Below are 20,182 nucleotides of genomic sequence, written 5' to 3'. Positions count from 1 at the left end.
TTTCACGTAAAGTATTTAGTTAGTAACTAAATACTTGCTGGAAATTCGGGATAAAAATTAACCCTATGTGTTATTCCAGGTTATATTCTTCCGTACCAAATTTCATAAAAATAGCTATTGCTAATATATTATATATATAAACAAATACAGGAGTAAGATTAGTTATAGAAATTAACAGGCCAATGTATAAAATGTCATCTTGTATGATAATTATTTATGTTTGGCATTTTCCAGGTTGACCTGATCTCCGGAGACGCTCGCCGCTGGAAGCTCGCCCACCCAGAGATTCCCCAGAGGACTGGCAAGATCAATAACGTCAATAAATTTGACGCATCTTTCTTCGGCGTTCATTACAAACAGGCGCACACCATGGACCCCATGTGCAGAATACTCCTGGAGAAGGCGTACGAAGCTGTTATTGATGCTGGTAATCCTTACATACCTGACACAGTGTCTGTCCGTTCGCAATAAACACAAAAACAATTGCACGGATTTTGCATGCGGTTTCCACTAATAGATAGTGATTCCTGAAAAAGGTTTAAGTGCATAATTTATTGTGTTTTTATTCGAGCGAAGCCGGGACGGGCTGCATGTTTTTATATATCTATTATCATCACTATTATTTTTCTCTTCCATCATTTTCATAATTCAAGTCTGGATTCAGCATAAAATATTAACCTTAATATTCTGAATATTTGGCTATAATCACAGACTTACATATTCGCCCCGGGGCTTCGCTCCCGTGGGAATATCGGGATAAAAAGTAACCTATGTGTTGTTCCGGGTTATATTCTACCCGTGTACCAAATTTCATAACAATCCGTCCAGTAGATTTAGCGTGAAAGAGTAACAACACACAGACGTCATTTTTTTTTTGCTGGAATTATCGTGTCTGGGACGCAGATAATAAATATATTAATCTACTATTAAGCAAATCTATCAGCATCTAAAAGATTTATCATAAATTAGATAGAATCGAAAAGGATTTGGAAAATAAATAGTATAATTTTGATTTTCCACCTTATATAATAGGTGCCATCAATATAACTTCACTCAAGTATCCTCCTGTCACACCAAAGCTTTTTACTTGATTGTTGTAAAACATTTTTTGAAAAAAAAAAAGAAATTGTGTGCGTAATTCTGTAGGTGTGTAGACTATGATTTTTTGCTCCATTTTTGTACGCCCATAGAAAAAAAAAACATTTATTACATAAAGCATAATATCAATAAGTAATGCTTCGCCAAATATATTATGTAAATATAGTTGAATCTTCTTAATTTATATGAATTACCATAGCTATTAAAATTAAATAATATTATATTCTTTTAGTATTTTTTGATTAATTTTTATATATTCACAGTTTTCACGTAGGGAATAAGATATTTGAGACTAAAAGATAACTAAACAACCTGACAGTTTAAAAATAAAACTTAAAAAAAAGAAATCTAAATACAAAATACTTATTTCTATAGTAATTTCTTCCAACAGACTTACGAAAAAGAACAGTCCTATTCTATTCTTTTCGCTATAAATTGTGTGAATTACGACGAGGTGATCATATTCATCGTATGGTGTGATTGCGGTCCCGATATTAGGGAATTACCAGCAATGCCGGCTTTCTTTCCGGTAACGATCTCAATTCGTCTGATCCAAGGCTCTCTGCCGAATTAGACCTGCGGTCATTGCCCACCACCAATTTCCACTGAATTCTTCCATAGTCTAAGATCGTGGAGCTTAAATTATATGTTCCAGTTTATTTAACTATATTTTAACATACAACATACTATAAAAGTCGCTTCCCGCTGTCTGTCTGTCTCTATGTATCCCTACGCAACGAATTTTGCGGGGTTTTTAAGAAAACACATATTGATTTCTTATTTCATGTTAGTTTAGGTGAGTTTAGTGTAGAATATTTTAGTTTTAATTTTTATTTTAATTAATGTTTCCTTTCATTGAAGTAATCATTTTATTTAATGCTGTAAATAATTTATTTGGCAAAGTATTATATACTTAATTGATCACCAATATTTAATAACTGATTTATAAATAGGTAACTAGATATAGATAGAGAATAATAAAAAAAATATGTCTAATCTGTTCTTAAAGCCGGATTCGGTGAGTGTTATCGATTCGTGTTGTATGTTATGTGTTGAGCTCCTAGACTATAACAGATTCTTCCAAAGCGTTACCGTTTGATTGGAATTTATATTTCACTTAATCTGGTTTCGTATCGCAATGGCGGGAATAATGGACCCTTTTTGGGAATTCGGTTTTATTTTATATTTACTCCTTTTCAATCTGTCATGGGTAAAATATAACCCATTCAGATTTGAGTACAAGATTATTATGCCAGCTCATCACTGTCGGCGTAGGTACACATCATGCGAATGCGTGAACATTGCCTAGTTAGCCTATAGCCTTCATTTACTTAATAATAAAGATGCCATTATCGGAATAAATAAACCCAATTTGTAAATCGTAAATCCGCTGCCATTTTTTTGAGGTTTTCTGTCTAGAAGTTTTTAATATCTTATATGTATAGTACACTCTGTCTCACACCTGTACTTAGGTGGGGATTAAGTATATGTGGCCCCGACTGTACTTAAAATCCTCAGGCTGAGAATGACCACTTCCTAAAAGGACAACTTTTAAAAACGACAACTTCTCACATATGTTTGCACAAGTTGACACAATCTATATAGAAAATCCCAAACAATTTTAACAATTCACATCCACATAACCAAAGTAAAAGCCCCTAACTTTAGTCAAAATTTTAATGCGTTGGAACTAGGGTTGACACTACTAATCTATACTGTTATTATAAAGAGGTAAGCGTTTTTTATTTGAGGGGGGGGGGGGGGTAATCTCCCAAACTACCGAACTATCCAAGACAATTATCCAAGATTGCTATTGGCTATATTTGTCACAAAATTCCCACGGAGCGAAGTCCCGGGCAACATCTAGTACCTATATAATTTTGATAAACATTTGTTACATGTAGGTGACGTGTTAAGTCTTAATGAGTAATAAAGTTCTTTAAACCGTTACACTAAAATTTTCTAGACAATAGTATAAGATAAATCCATTCAGTCCAGTACATGTCATTCCTTAGCAGCTGGTAGGAAAACAGAGAAATAAACGTGGCCACATGTTGGTCGAAAACCATATACTTACCTAACAGCCATTCGGTGTCGAAAAAATCGAAAATATTAAGAATCCTTTTTGCAAACCCTAGCTATAATTGTTGAAACTCAATGGACAAATTTGAATTGTTCGTGTACAATTGTCGTGCTTTGAAATCATATTTTAAATACACATTCGACGACCTCGGTGGCGCAGTGGTAAGGTTCTAGCGACTGAACCGAGAGGTCCCGGGTTCGATCCCCGGTCGGGTCATGATGGAAAATGATCTTTTTCTGATTGCCCCGGGTCTTGGATGTTTATCTATATAATATGTATTTGTTATAAAATATAGTATCGTTGAGTTAGTATCCCATAACACAAGTCTCGAACTTACTTTGGGGCTAGCTCAATCTGTGTGATTTGTCCTAATATATTTATTTATTATTTATTATTCTGAATTCATATTATCCCGAAAAACACACAAATATTCGTTTATTATAGATGACGATAGAATTAGCAAGATTAGTAAACCAGCGATTGCGTAGAACGAAAACAAAAATCGGTTGACCCGACCAATGACACGAATATGGTCGATGGTTGGTCCCGGCCGTGTATCTTTTAGTTTCGACGTCATTTAATATTTCGTTTCTGTAACAGTTGTTCACACAAGTGATTTCGACGATCTCGTGTAGTGGTCGCCACGCCCTAGGTCGTGGGTTTGATTGAGTGCGGCAGTATAATATTAAGATACAAACAACTATTTTCCATCAACACCAACACCTTTATCTGTGTGTCTGTGTTTTAGCGTGAGTTGTATCGTTAAATTTGACGTTGATTTTAACCGGCGCGCCGCTGACGTTTAGACAAAATTAATTCATTTTCTGAGACCCACCCTTAATTCATTTTTGTTTCTAGGACTGAACCCCAAGGAACTGCGGAACACCAAAACTGGCGTCTTCATTGGAGCCTGCTTTTCTGAATCCGAAAAGACATGGTTCTACGAGAAGATGCAGGTCAACGGCTTTGGTATTACTGGGTTAGTAACAATTACTTCTTCTTTTGGAGATATAACAGAAAAATTATATACAACACAATATTTATGCCCTTTCATTTTTTGTTTACGTTCACGAATACGGAGACCCGCCATTTTGGGTTTTATAAGTATGAAAATAATAAGGTCCAATCAACTTTGCAGCCGAAATTGCAACTTTGCAAACTTTGAACTAGCGTAACAAATAAACTGTTTTTTTATAATTATATACGTTTTAATAAATTAAAATTGTTGTTACCTGATGATATTTAGGAAATTAAACTATTTGTAGATTTTTTATTTACATAATTATAAATTATTAGCAGCTGCGCCCCGGGGCTTCGCTTCCGTGGGAATTTCGGGATAAAAAGTACCCTGTGTGTTTTTCCGGGTTATATTCTACGCGTGTACTAAATTTCATAAAAATCCGTCCAGTACATTTTGCGGGAGAGACTAACAAACACACCTACATAGGTATACATCCTCACAAACTTTCGCATTTATAATATTAGTAGGAAATTAATTGGTTTTTGTGTAATTTTTACGATAAATTGTCATCCGAAGCCAACAGCCATTTCTGAAATTTATAGTGGAGTCATTACTACTGTCGAATGATTGATGAGCGGCTGGCTCTCAATTCTGCATTCATTATGCTAAACAGAATGCTTCGAATATTGCGATTTAAACTCAAAATCACTAACTACATTATTTCACAAGAAATAAGTATAAAACAAATTAAAGGAATGCCTCTGAGACGAATCTCCAAAAGTCACATAGAATTACTTATTCTAATAAGCTAATAATTATTCTAATAATTATTAGCAATATTGCTCGTCGAATTTCACCTACAGACGTAGATTTCACAGAGACAAAACTTTCCATTACAATTAATTATTTTTCTAAAGTTCTCTACGTATAATCTGATACGCGCACCTGGGATTGGCCCCCAACAAGAGAACTCTTCAACGGTTTACTGCACAATCATGATTTTTGTCACGCGATGAATGTAAAACGATTTCAAATAAAAAAAATTAGATTCAAGAACACTGTCTTATATATTTTACTCGTAATACGAACTAACCTATGATACTTAGTATATAAATTTATTTCACAGAATTTTTTTACATACAAAATCAAAAAATTTTTTTAGAACAAAAATAAATTGTCAAAAAACAACAGACTTCAAAAATACACTTATTTTTATTTGCAATACTATATATATTTTCAAATTTGACGTGAAAAAGTGCCTGCTATAGGCTAATGTAATATTATTTATTGCTTTTACACAAATGTGAGATATATCTTTAACAGTTGTTCCCGCGCCATGTTAGCCAACCGCATCTCCTATTGGCTCGGGATCACCGGACCTTCTTACACTGTGGACTCGGCTTGTTCAAGCTCCCTATACGCCTTGGAGCACGCCTTTAGAGCCATCAGAGACGGACATTGCGACGCGGCCATTGTTGGCGGCTCCAACTTGTGTCTGCACCCTTATGTATCACTCCAGTTCTCCAGGTTAGAAGTTTTAAAAGGTGCTGTTTCGCCACTTACTCAAGAAATATATTGCAGTCTGACAGATACAGCGCTGGACGCTTGAAGTTTTTTGCCAGTTAGCTTTATCCAAAAAATAAATTAACGCTGTCTGTTCGATACCTAGCATAGGCTATCTGATGATCAGCTTTGCAGAAACTGGCTCTAAGTATTCTCGTGTATGATGTTCTCGTGATTCCGGTTGAATTCGCATCTGTGATGCTTCGTCGTAAGCGTAAATAATAAATTTTATTGAAGATTCGGCGGTGATGTTACAACCGACCGCCTCCTTGGGGATGCTATTGTCGCCCATGAGCTTCCATGGCTCCATGGTATCCCTTAATCTACTTGTTCGACCACGGGAGGATGAGATGTAATCACAATCTTAATTTTATTTGCACAAAACATGGTATTATGGTATGTTTCTAATGTCCAAAAATTAGTGTAGTCCTATTCTAGGGCGGAAACACACGCAATTTTCTTTAAAACAACAAAAAACCAACGGCTGAAAATATTTTCTATCTTCCTACAGGTTGGGTGTACTATCCCCGGACGGTCGTTGCAAAAGTTTCGACAACAACGCAAACGGATATGCTCGTTCTGAAGCAATAGTCGTCTGCTTCTTGCAAAAGGCGAAAGACTCCAAGAGGTATTTATTATTATCTTCTTCATACTGATATTCCTCATGAGGGTCGTAGTGATGAAACACACACAATGACTTTCTTGGCACTTTTAAAGCAATGGTTTCCCATTGCCTTCTCCACACGCAAGTTGGTAATCAACCAGAGTACCAGTAGATTTTTCGTGAAAGAGTAACAAACATACACATATACATCCTCAACTTTCGCATTTATAATAATAGTAAAATGGTATTTTGATACAGTGAGAGGCACTTCGCTCAGAGTTTTTCTGACCAAAATGTTAACCACAATATGTATGATGCTGGTTGGTAAAAAAATATTGTGAAGAAAAAACTATTAAAAAACAAAAAAGAATTGGCGCTCTTTTTGTTGATTATTGAACAAAAAGAGCGCCATCTTTTTGGATCTTGGATTAGCAGGTTTCAGTGTAAAATATTTAACCTATAAATAACCTAAGTTTAGATATATGCTATTTGTCTACAGTTTTTGTTACCAGTTCAAGTATTAGTGATTCATCATCTCAGCCACAAGAAGTCCAATGTGTTAGTGATTATAGTTCAATAACTTTTCTTCTTCGTTTCACTCCTTAGTCCCCATCACATATCATCACATATGTTATGTTCCAACAACATTCATCTTTACCCCCGGCTAAAAGATCCATGGTCATTATATGGAATGAAACACACACATAATCTGAGGGAAATGTTGATCCGCGAAGCCTGAGGACAGTTTAAAAAATAACCTCAAATTTATAAAGATTCGACTGTGAATTTACAACCGGTCGCCTGCGAGACGTCAACTCTGTGCCATTGTTTCTTACTTAACTAGTTAGTTACTTAGCCCTCGTACGGGCGTCATGACCACTGGCTCAGCTAATAATAATCATCATCATATCGAGTGTGTTATTGCTAACACTGGTGTCAGATTTTATTCAAGTCGCATAAAGCCATCTGACATGACTTTTACGACTACTTACCGCCATCTAGTGGCAGGTAGTCGCCTACACACTAGGAAACTAAACTGTCAATCAGTGTGCAGGTTTCCTCACGATGTTTTCCCTCACCGGAAGCAAGAGGTGGTCTATGAAAACTACTATATATGAGTCAGCTAATATTTAATATCTCCCCAGGGTCTACGCTCAGCTACTCCACGCCAAAACAAACTGCGACGGGTATAAAGAGCAAGGTATCACATACCCGGCCGGACACATCCAGAAACTTCTCCTGCGGGAGTTCTATGAGGAATGCTCCATTCCCCCTTCGGAACTCGAGTTCGTGGAGGCTCACGGCACAGGTTCGTTTATGTAAAAAATATTTTTATGAAATCCAAAAATGTAATGGGATAGCTTTAGTTGATTATTGAACGAGCGATCGATGCGAGCGAGGTCTACCATTGTACTTGGGGCAAAAGTTCATTTTTTGTATATATGTATGCTTGTAACGCGATAACTTTCGAACCGTTGGTCTGATTTTAATGAAATTTAAAAGGTATGTAGGATCTGTCAATAGAATTTTCAATTTCGTGAGGCATCAAAATCGGTTAAGTAATTTTTGAAATATTTACAATTTTGTAAAAAAAATATTGTGTTCGCGAGGATTAAGTTCGCGGCGAACGACGCTATTTATTTACTAATTTCACTTTATTTTAGAAAAAAGTTACGTCCTTAAAATACTGATCATTTGTGAAAATTCGACTGGTAAACAAATATTCTAAATATGGTTATATTCCACCATATTTTTAGCGTTAAGAACACGAGTCAGCTTCGCAACCCGCAAACAATTAGTTTAGTTCTCTGTTCGCCATTAACCCGTTCTCTCATTCAACATTCCCTCCATTCAAAGCGCACAAAATGAATGGAATTGTAAAGACAATAGCGCACTTTTGCACCGGTTCGTAGACGTTAACGCGAGTATTCCCCGCTTGCCGGGTAAAAGCTAAAATTTTCACGGAAAATTAAGGGAAATTGTAGCAGCTTTTTATTTCTCAAAGTGTCCAGAGAAAAGTGGGTGTAAAGTGGAAATTACTTTGTAGAATAGCAATGAAATTTTACTGAATATGGAACTATAACAGTGATACTTATAATTATTTAAAGTATCTGATAACCTATATGCAACATATAGAATGTATCTAAAGAGATAACGTTGAACATTGTTTTTGACAAAGGACTAATATAACTGGCCAATCATATCAGTCAGATTTATCTAACGGTTATATTTATATCAGATTACAGCATGATAATTTATTAGAAAGTGGTGAAAGGGGTCCCTTTAGTATTTTATAGGTAAATCTAGTTTTTGTCACGACCATGTTATGTTTAGGCACTTTTGCGTGATTACTCACAGGTTAAGACTTGGGTAGACGTGGTAGGATCTTTTAAATCAAATATTTTCATAACAGGTACCAAAGTGGGTGACCCTGAGGAGTTGCTGGCGATCGACGAGATCTTCGGGACGGGGCGCACAGAGCCTTTGCTCATTGGGTCCATCAAGTCTAACTTGGGGCACACCGAGCCTGCATCGGGCCTCTGTTCTATTGCTAAGGTTAGTTAGTTAAGTTAGTTAGTTAGGTAGCTGAAAGATAACTAATTTTATTATTTAGACGTCATATAGCCAATGTTACTTGGGTTTTCAATGTTTGGTACACGATAGAATCTAATTTTCTTGGAGTTTCCCGAAAGTCTATTCAGACCGACTTCCAGAATACAGTTTATCATCGAACAGTGCATTTTGATCAATCCCTATGTAAAGAAGAAGTTCATCTTCTTGATCATTCCCATATAAGTGTGGTCGGCATGTTAACACCTATTTAGCTATGTCACTTGTCATTTCACATTACACTCCTTTCCTATTAACATTTTCCTCTATTCTATTTCATTCCTGATATGTATATACTTCGATAATAATATTATATAATTTCAACTTCCCATCCAGATGTGTATAGCCTACGGCACCGGGTATATACCGCCGAATCTTAATTTTAACAAAGCCAGAGAAGGCGTGGCAGCGCTCGCCGAAAACCGTCTCCAAGTGGTGACGGAGAAGACGCCCTGGAACAAGGGCATGTGCGGCATCAACAGCTTTGGTTTCGGTGGCGCCAACGCCCACGTACTACTGAAGAATGTTGGCAGAGAAAAGGTTTGTATTGACGACCTTTGTGGCCTAATCATCTTTGTGGTCATCATGCCGGACTGCTACACTGGAGGTCCCGGGTTCGAGTCCCGGTCAGTTTGTGTCGGTTTGGGGCTAAATCAATCTGTGTGATTGGTCCCTATATATTTATTTATCATCATCATTTGAGATACTTGGAAGATATCCTTCGGGTAGCCTAAGTCCAGTAATGGACTCTCTGCGATAGAAATAGCTATTAGCATCACAAAAATGAAAAGGATTCTGTTTTAATTTGAGATGTTACGCGGGTAAAGGTGATTTAACATAACCAAAAGGTTTTGGTCGTGTTTTAGTTTTTAGTAATCAGAGTATAGGACAAATGGAATTTAAGTACATTCCTTTAACCAGGTTAACAACGGTCAACCTTCAGATGACCTGCCGCGCCTGGTCTGTGTGTCTGGTCGGACAGAGTCGGCCGTAGCCAAGATTCTAAACGACCTAGAGTCCAGAACCGTTGATGTTGAGGAGGTCAAGTTGTGGCATGATATTCACAGCGGGGATATTGGTCTTCATGTCGTGAGGGGATACACGTTGCTAGGTGAGTTTTGTTCTTTGCCTCTCTCTAATTGGCCTTTACAGTTTTGCAGTTTACATCAGTACAGTTGTAGAAAAAGGCTGATAAGAAGAATATTGGACATTGACTCAGCGGTAATCGAACCCTGGCACCCTTCGACGCTCAATGGCGGCAGAAACTACCGGCAAATTGCTCAGAAAGAAAGAGAGAGAGAAAGTGTATTTCTCCAAGAAGACAAACTATTTGTGAAATAGCTCAGATATAGTTTAAATAATTGATGTGTCCTATTTTCGATAGAAATTAAAAAACTCTCTCACAGGATCAACTCCAACTAAGAGCGTGTGCCTTGCCCGCGATATCCAGTACTTTTCTGGTGTCAAGCGTCCGGTATGGTTCGTCTACTCCGGCATGGGTTCTCAGTGGGCCGGCATGGCCAGCCAGCTTATGAGGATTCCGGTCTTTGCTGCTGCTATCCAGAAGTAAGTGGAGTACATACAATTTTATGTTACCTGGTTATCATCAGACCTGCCACGCGCCCCCTTTAGGCGGGTATTGTAAATTTTCTACTTTTGTAGTCTTCAAGAAACAAACAAAACATTACGTGTTCGCGGTCTGTCAGACATTTTGCACTGTGGGACAGACGGACAGTATTTAAGGTCGGCAAGTTATGACGTCAAAATGTTAGCAAATCCTAACTGTCCGAGGCGACAATGATCCACGCTATGCCACTGAACTAGCTAATATGTTATTTTCACAACAGATGTCACAAAGCTCTCGAGCCTAAAGGCGTGAACTTGACCAAGATCATCACGGAGCCCAACCCCAAGATTTACGACAACATCCTAAACTCCTTCATTGGCATCGCCGCAGTTCAGATCGGTCTCACTGACGTCTTGAAAGCCATTGGCATCGAGCCTGACTATATCATTGGTAAGCTCTATCTCATACTTCGGTTTCATTCTAGGCAATAACGCCACTAAGCCGGAAGTTAAGAAAAATTAAACTGTATAGTTTTGAAAATTCGGCTGATGTCAATCCCTTGGAAATGGTTCCATATAATAATACAATAATCCCTAGTATTGTAGTCAGAAATACCTCCTCAACCGATTTTCAAATTCTTACAACAGTAAAAATTACATTATTCCTGATTAACATACTTTTTATTCCGCTATACTCGGAACTGGAACGAAGCCCTGATGAAGATTTGGTGCGAAAAATTAAAATGAAATTGTGAATGGTACAAAATACCTTATTATTTACTTTCGGAGTTATCCAATAAAGATTAAATAATAAAATCGTGTTTAGGCCACAGCGTGGGCGAGCTCGGATGCGCATACGCAGACGGCTGCTTCACGGCGGAGCAGATGGTGTTGGCGGCTTACTATCGCGGCCTTGCCTCAGTCGAGACCAAGTTTATCAAGGGATCCATGGCTGCTGTCGGAATTGGTTATACGCAGGTACGTTGTACCAACTTCCACTCTTACTCTTTCTTCTTCTCATTATTCGCCTACTTCTTTGTTTGACGACCTCGGTGGCGCAGTGGTAAAGTCCTTGCCTCTGAACCGAGAGGTTCCGGGTTCGATCCCCGGTCGGGTCATGATGGAAAATGATCTTTTTCTGATTGGCCCGGGTCTTGGATGTTTATCTATATATGTATATGTTATAAAATATAGTATCGTTGAGTTAGTATCCCATAACACAAGTCTAGAACTTACTTTGGGGCTAGCTCAATTTGTGTGATATGTCCTAATATATATATTAATTTAAAATAAATAAATAAATAAAATATAACTTTGCTAAAAAACCCATAGAAACGTAATTCAGAAGTAGTGATTGTAATGGTGGATTTATAGAGACATCTCTTGTCTTTCTTCCTATGCTTCTTCTTATCTTATAATTTGTGTCTTATTCATTTAACTTTTATTACTTCAAATGTATGTGTCTACATTGAAAACTTTTTGCTTCACATTTATTGTTATCTGATCGATTTCGTCAAGAGTCCTTTGCCAAGAGACTATGGTATTTAAATACCACTCCGTATAATTATTTCCTCTATGTAGATGAAGACCATGTGCCCTCCTGAAATCGAGGTGGCGTGCCGCAACGGCCCCGACTCCTGCACCATCTCAGGTCCAGCTGACCTGATGAAGAGTTTCGTTGATAAGCTGACGTCACAAGGCATATTCGCCAAAGAAGTTCCTTGCTCGAACATCGCGTACCACTCGCGGTATATCGCCGAGGCTGGTAAGTTCTCATCACTAAACTCCTCTGCTGAGAAGCCTCTTTTTATAACCATAGTATGGAATTAAGTTCTTATGGTATTCATTCCCGATCCGATACATTTAAAAACCTTTAAGAAACTAGTATCCCACCAAAAATATTTTCATGTAAAAATGTTGCCAAGACGAGTCTAGTTTGCTTCACAACTCTACAATTTAGGCAAAATGTATGAAAAAATGATCAGATCTCATGTAGAGCCAAGATTCTTGATGTATGCGTCCTAACTTTACCAGACGTAACTTCACATACTCTACATTCTAGTTAAAACGTGTAGCTTGGCCTTTCTAGTTATTTCTGGGCAGCGGTGATCACTACATTAGATAATCTGCTTACTCCTTCTCGCTTTAATAACCACGACAATGCTATTATAAGCATGATCGAATGGTGCACCCAGGGTTGACTGCAAACGAGGGAACTCCTGAACGGTTTACAACACGGACATGATTTTTTAACCACGCGTTGAATAAGATCTTTATACTTGTACTGACAATAAATATTGTGCCATAAATTACATTTTTCTCCCTCAATCCACTGTTAACAGGTCCTAAACTATTGAAGTACTTGAAAGAAGTGATTCCCTCCCCGAAGGCCCGCTCCGAGCGCTGGATGTCCACCTCTTGCCCGCAAGCCATGTGGAAGAGTGCCAAGGCAGAGTTGTCGTCGGCTGAGTACCACACCAACAACCTATTGGCAAGTTAACTAAATTTTAACAAGATTTTCGTTGCGAACAACTATTTAAGTTAAGTCAACTTGTTCGCCGTGTACCTCGCGAACACAATAAATTTTACAAAATTGTTAATATTTAAAAAACATTGCCCCAAGATGATTTGTAGACTTCGTTCGCTCGGTCGACTAAACTGATGAGATAAAAAAAAAAAAAAAAAATAAAAAACATTTATTGAATAAAAACATATGACATACTTAATACTAAATGTACTGTGACCATGCTCAACCAACTGCCATCGAACTAGGAATTAACCTGTATCTCGAGTGGCAGAAGGCATTGCAAATGATACACCGAAACAGAAAAGTATTACATTTGAGTATATTTATTCCCAAACTAGTAAAAAACTGTACATTGGGAATTAATTAGTTTTAGAGTATTGTCTACAAATCTATGATAAAAAGAAAAAATGGAAATGCTCTCAGCCGCCTTGTGGTAACAAAATATAATAAGTAGGTACAAGAATAGATATAAAATTATAATGATATGTTCATGATCCCACTAATAAATAAATAGTTGCAACTAATTGTATGGTTAGGTACTCTCTAATAAATTGCCTGAAATTTTGAAAGAATATAATGTGCACCCTCCATCCTGACCCTCCTCCCGCGAGAGTGAAGCTCCATAGGTTGTAATAATAACGTGTAGTATTAAATGAAATATGTAGGTAAGGCGGTGCTAAGTTATTATTATTTCACTATTAGGCAAAAGATTTTCAGTGTTGTCATAATTATATGTCAACAACCATTCCTTTATTTTTTGTTTGGCGATTCTTTTTGTGCACGGATAAATTCTTATTAGTTTAGTTGCCTTATTGTACATTATGCAGCTAAGCACTTTAAAGTGTCGCGCAGCAAAAACAGTTCTGTGTGTAGGTGTTGCACAGACACGATCCCATCTGCGCCTTCTCCTACGCAGCGTGGGGTCGTAAACCAACTGAGAGTGCTTACGAAGTAGCAGCATAGAAAAAAACACTTGACGAACGGTCAAGAGTGAAGTCTCCGAATAGAGTTTATGAGTGGGATACCGAAGGGGTTTTTTAGTCATAACCTTAATAACTGCCCTTTGTGCCCGTTCAACTGGTAAAAGTAAAGTTTTAACAGCTCCTCCCCAAGCTGTAATGCAATAAGATATAATTGATTGGCACAGTGCGTAATATACAATCTTAAGCGTACCCAAATCAGCCACTGAGTTTAAATTCCTGAAAATGTAAATTAGTTTCCTAATCTTGTTTTTCAAGAACGTCAAATGTTTGTCCCATTTTAAATGTTGGTCTACGTACACCCCAAGGTACTTGGCTGCAGATGTTTTAGATATGACAGTGCATGTGCATAAAGACTGATCTTGACAGTTATGAGCTCTAAGTACAAATTCATCCTCGGAAGGTAGAGTGGACGCATTTATCGAAAAAGTTATATAGGTGGTTTTAGCAAGGTTTAAGGTCAGAAGGTTCGAGTCTAGCCAGGTCATAATCGTAGACAAAGCAAGCTCAGCGTTTGTGAAAGTGTCAGTCCAATTTTTACCATAAACTACGAGCGCTGTGTCATCTGCATATGTGTACAAGTGACAATTTTGGAGTTGAAGTTTACATAAATCATTTATGTATATTAAAAATAGAGTAGGCCCAAGAATTGACCCCTGAGGAACGCCAAAAACCAGTTCCACAGCGTCACTGATAACATCACCTATTTTAACACATTGTGTTCTATTTCGAAGATAGTCACTAAATATAGATAGAGGCAGGCCACGAATTCCAATGCGCTCCAACTTTGCCAGAAGCAGGGGAATAGAGACGGTATCAAAGGCCTTTGAGAGGTCTAAAAACATACTAAGACATCTTTCTTGGCTATCCAAATATTGTACGACATCATTCAATAAACAATGTACAGCGTCCTCCGTGCTAAGACCTCTCCTAAAACCGAATTGATTTGGAGCTATGATATTTTTAGACTCTAGATAGTCAACTAGTCTTTTATTTAAAACTTTCTCTAGTATTTTAGAAAGAGTTGTTAATACCGAAATGGGCCGATAATTAGTGATACCGTCTTCATCCCCAGACTTAAAGACAGGAGTTACGACAGCTTTCTTAAAAGCAGTTGGAAATACCCCCGTTGACAAAGCAAGCTGGCAAATGTATGTTACAACCGGAATAAATATTTGACTTGAAGTTTGCAGGATTCGTGAAGATATGCCATCCCAACCAACAGAGCTGTCCCTCCGTAACCCCATAATTAAAAGTTCAATCTCCTGTTCATCTACCTGTGTTAAAACAATTGAATCCCTTTCCCTGTGGGGAGTAGGTAATATAGAGGATGACCGCTGTCGATTTAATATTTTATCCGCCAAATCCTTACCGACATTGGCAAAAAATTGGTTAACTTTATTAGCTGAGACCTTACGATCTTGATGCAAGGCCAGTAATCTATTCGCCACAGATTTATTTTTATTAATATTTGAAATTTGTTTAACCGCTGACCATGTATTTTTTGGGTTACTTTTGGCATCTTGTAGAATCTTTTTATGATAGTTATTTTTAACGTTTTTAAGGAGCTTGTTAACAAAATTCCTATATCTCACGTAAGTTACTTTTAGGATTATGTTTTCCGGCTCACGCCTAAGTTGTCTGTGCATATTATCCCGGTTCTTTATACAACGTATAAGACCAGGCGTAATCCAAGGCTTTATTTGATTCTTTCTTCGTGTAATTTTGATTACATGTGTATTCTGTTTTATAATATTAGAGATAGTGGATATTAGATGATTAACAGCATCATTTACGTCCCCCATAGAAAAGATAGGGGAAAAATCAGTGTTTGATATGGCAGTGTGTATAGAATTGTAATCTATATAAGTTCTGGTTCTCGGGGGGCCTTGCAATTTTCCGTTTAGATGTGCACATAGCATTACTGGAAGATGGTCTGTTATTTGAGTATCCAACACTAATGTAGTAGAAGGCAGTTTGGATTTCACTACAACATGATCTAGACACTTTTGCCCTCGAGTAATGAAAGCATGTGTAGAGAGGAGTCCATGAGAAGCAAGTAAATCTAGATAATAATCTTTATAGTTATCTTCGGAATCTTGCTTAATGTCAATATTAATATCTCCTAGAATACTGATCATCTGAAAAGATGCAAGGGCTGAAAGTAAATCATGCAAGCTGCCAATAAAATTATCAGCATCTTTGTGAGATGGCGAACGGTAAATAGCCACCACAGCAAGTTCTTTACCATACTCAAGAACCAGGCAACCAGCGTCCCTTATGCATTTTGGCTCGTAAATTTTAGCATCGATGTAATCTTTGCAATATATAACAATCCCACTATTTTGATTTTCGTTATTTTGAGTTTGAGTTGATTTATATCCTTCCAAATCAGGAAGAAATGATGCTACAGATAACCAGCATTCAGAGAAAATAAGAATTTCAGGTGCGATTTCCATATTGGCAAATAAGACTCTAACCATGTCAAAATTATTGTTGATACTCCTTATATTTAAATGAAAAATACTTATAGTTTTATTTTTATGCTGTAAATAAGTTGTGCATTGTTCTGGTCGACACATAAATGCTTTCGACATACCTATATCCTCTAGTTCCGATGTTATACTACTGAAATTGCTTCTAATCATGTTTTGACTAAATTTGAAATAAATAAAAATAATTTTAAATAAAAGGTTTTGTAAACTGAACTAGAGGTGTTAGTAGAATCGCCAGCATGATTTTTAGCCAACGAGAACACAGCACAAAGGAAGTAAAAGGGCGGAATTTTTACGTTATGGCAACTTTTATATTGTGTGTTAAGATGTGACCGATGCAAACATAGATTATGTACTTCTAAAATACAAAACCAATGGATGCCCAAGACACAAAACTCAACGTATGAATTGAAACACTTTATACTACAGATTGTTACCACAAAGTGATGTTTGGCAGAGGGATAGTGTAGAATATTAAATAATGAAAAACAATACGAGTACTTATTATATAAAACGCCTTGAAAAAATTTCTTATCAGAAAAAACACCGTAAAGGTAATAAAAGCTATTTAAAATTATTTGCAAATTCAACTTTTTTAAATGCAACGCATATTTTTTACATGTGTTAATACAAGCTAATGAAATATATGACATAAAAAACATAAGGTAAACAACATAGTACATGTTTAAAGTATAGGCTAGTCATTGTGACTCAAGGGCTGCCAGGGCAGCTTCTGAGTCCACCCTGATGGACTTAGAGTGTTCGTTTTTCCGAATATAAATCTTATTATTGGTTGTCCAACAAAATTTATAATTATTATTTTTTGAAAACTCCCGACACTGGAAAAACAGTTTACGACCGCTTCCTGGTATATAATCCGAAACATATATTGGACAACTTTTACCGGTGATCCCTATGACTGAGGAATTTAGTTTGTCTGCTTTTGTTCGGCCGTCATTGTACTTACGAATTGTCATAAGGAAATTATTCTTTTTTGCAACCGATAAGAATTCGGCAACTATTGTTCTTTGTTTACCCGGTTTTGCAGGTAAGCGGTAGGCATCCCTAACATCAGACAGCTGGGTTTCGCTACCTATCACAGCTCCGATTTTTATGATGTGGTCATAAATGTCCTCAGTTGTCTCTTTATCACTGTAGGCGACATTTCTAATTTCCACTGCAGCCGGTCGGGTACTCATCTGTAAGTCACTGAGTTTGGTTTGTAATTGCTCAATGTGGGCAACTAAATTCTTTTTCTCAGCCTCCATGGAGTCCATTCTGCGACTTAGTTTTTCCTGGCTTTCTCGCATGTTCTCCATGCCTTTAACAATGTCGGAATTCATTTGTTGGATCTGAATATTTTGTTTCTTAATAAGACTCACATCATCACATATTTTACCAAACAAAGACAATTGACTTTTTTGAAGAGATTCAATCATGCTTTTCATTTCCTTCATTTCCTCTCTCAGGAAGCTAGTTTCGTCCCGTGGAGATGAAGATTCCGCACGCATACGTTTGCCCCTGGTGGTGATGTAAGCCTCATGAGACTCGCATTTTTCTAGCGCTGTCAAATCCGGATCAGACTGTGATGTTCCCGGAGTGTTCGGAGGAGTTCTTTTTAACGGCATATTAAATTACTACAAAACGATATAGAGTAAATGCCGCACTGCGGTGAGATAAACTAATATGATAAAATTGACAAATAATCGCTTACGCACTTACAATCAAAACAATACACAATACAGTAAGTTTGCAAGCAATATCAATAATGTAGTCAGCGCTCCGTAGCAAACCGGTTAAGTTACGTAGATGCTCGTAGCAGTCGTAGCACGTAGCACGGCAACAGGCAGCCGGCGCGGCGGCGGAGGCGCGAGGGCAGCGCGGGGTGTTATCGTAGCAGAGCAGCGAAGCGGGCGGGCGAGAGAGGGTGTTGGAGGGGGCACGGCGCGCGGCGGGGGTAATGGTTGCGTAGACGCAGTGACGTGCTCTCGAAGGCGATAACTTGTTGATGCAATTTTGACTCAATGTTGTAAATACGTACTTGGTCTAGCGGCTCCGTTCTCCTTGCGCAGTCAGCGCGCACCGGGTTCGAATCCGGCACCCAATAAGATGTTCAAAACAGCTACGATTTTAACGACGTCTTCTTGTTCTATAACTATCACACTCTCGACACTCCCAATGGGAGGAGTTTAGCAATTTAAGGGCAACAAGAGTGAGCAGGAATTGTAATTTTCGAAATCAGCCAATGGTGATTTTGCAATATGATTAAAATTAGCACAGGTTTGCACACGACTGATCGCGATGAATGCCCGGCGGCGAGAGAGATTGCGCATCTTTTCAACCCCCGACGACAGACGGAGGGGAATTATAAGTCTAACGTGTCCGTCGTTGCATCATAGCAGACAAACGGCTGTACCGATTTTGATCTATTTTCTTTTATTTGAAAGAAAATTGAATCAAGACAGTTCTCAGCTGCATATTTTAATTGTAATTCCTGAATAAATGACAGAGCCCAGTCCTCTTCGAAGAGACCTCCCGCCTGATCCACCACAATGCCATCACCGTCGAGGTGGCTCCCCACGGCCTGCTACAGGCCATCCTGAGGCGGTCCCTGAAGAAGGATGTCGTCAACGTATCTCTAACTCAGAGGAACAACTCTGATAATGTCCAAGTCTTGTTCACTGCGCTTGGAAAGTAAGTAGATAATTCACAGAAGAATAATAAGCCATGCAACCTACCTTTGGGTGGAAAGAAACACATAGTAGGTATATAAGTGTTAGATGACCGCAGATCATGTTATGAAAATCAGTAGGCTATTTCTTAAACCATAAAAATGATACGACGATATACCGAAATCAGAATCAATGATAATTTTGTATCATTTAAACCAATTTTTTTAGTTAATAAAAAAATAATTGCTATAAACGATAACGGGCTATGAAATGGAATTATTTGACGATGGCGATTGGCCAGAAAATTATATAAACACCCTATGTATAAAGACGTCATAATGTTATCTATCTAAGATACATCGACTTTACGAAACAAATTCTCAACAAGAAGACAAGACAACGTGGCTACATTTTCACAAGGTACTTGTTTTTGTTGAAAACTTTTAATTAACTACGAATGCTTAATTAACCGTATTATATTTTTCCTAGTATAATAATTACAGGAAACTTTAGCTCGTCATCTTTTGTAGTCTCGAAAGTTTTTGAGTAAAAATATTGCTTTTTTGCGAAAGTGTCTTAAAGTTTACTGAACTAATTTATGTAATAAATTTAGAAAGTTACAAAATGTTCGATGTAGTGTGGCGTAGCTAGGTCACCATGAGCCCTGGTGCCAATATATATAATACATTGTTTATAGAAAAGATAAAGTAACAGAGTTGTGAATCGTACTTTCTTTCTAGTATCATAAAGTGTTTAAACGACACATGCCTACGACGATAATAAACCAAATAAAAATACAGTTTCTAAACAATATCCATCAAATATTTACATTCAAAATAAAATAATTAAAGTTTTTATGTCAGATTCATAGTAGTATCTCTAAATCCTAAATTCTATACAAAAATCTTTATTTACACTAGCGGCTCGTCCCGGCTTCGCTCGGGTAAATACATAATAAATTATACCACTAAACCTGCCTCATGAATCACACTCTATCTATTGGTGAAAACCGCATGAAAATCC

At 37.5% G+C, this 20,182-nt stretch overlaps 1 protein-coding gene across 1 annotated transcript in view; it reads left to right on the top strand.

Moving 5' to 3' along the window:
* LOC128679006 (fatty acid synthase-like) overlaps positions 1–20,182 on the top strand; it is a 45,414-nt gene that overhangs the window by 4,422 nt on the left and 20,810 nt on the right. The window contains exons 3-16 of the mRNA XM_053760933.2: positions 235–427; positions 4,040–4,160; positions 5,466–5,669; positions 6,217–6,333; positions 7,455–7,618; positions 8,723–8,865; positions 9,256–9,459; positions 9,841–10,030; positions 10,326–10,485; positions 10,767–10,936; positions 11,312–11,463; positions 12,067–12,250; positions 12,828–12,976; positions 18,997–19,181. Of these exons, the coding sequence (XP_053616908.1) occupies positions 235–427; positions 4,040–4,160; positions 5,466–5,669; positions 6,217–6,333; positions 7,455–7,618; positions 8,723–8,865; positions 9,256–9,459; positions 9,841–10,030; positions 10,326–10,485; positions 10,767–10,936; positions 11,312–11,463; positions 12,067–12,250; positions 12,828–12,976; positions 18,997–19,181 (2,336 nt within the window). The remainder of the gene's footprint in view (positions 1–234; positions 428–4,039; positions 4,161–5,465; positions 5,670–6,216; positions 6,334–7,454; positions 7,619–8,722; positions 8,866–9,255; positions 9,460–9,840; positions 10,031–10,325; positions 10,486–10,766; positions 10,937–11,311; positions 11,464–12,066; positions 12,251–12,827; positions 12,977–18,996; positions 19,182–20,182) is intronic.

This window comes from Plodia interpunctella, chromosome 21, assembly GCF_027563975.2.
Source record: "Plodia interpunctella isolate USDA-ARS_2022_Savannah chromosome 21, ilPloInte3.2, whole genome shotgun sequence".
NCBI classification, from domain to species: Eukaryota; Metazoa; Arthropoda; class Insecta; order Lepidoptera; family Pyralidae; genus Plodia; species Plodia interpunctella.
Note: the sequence above shows the minus strand (reverse complement) of the source record. Positions and strands in the feature narration are given on the sequence as shown.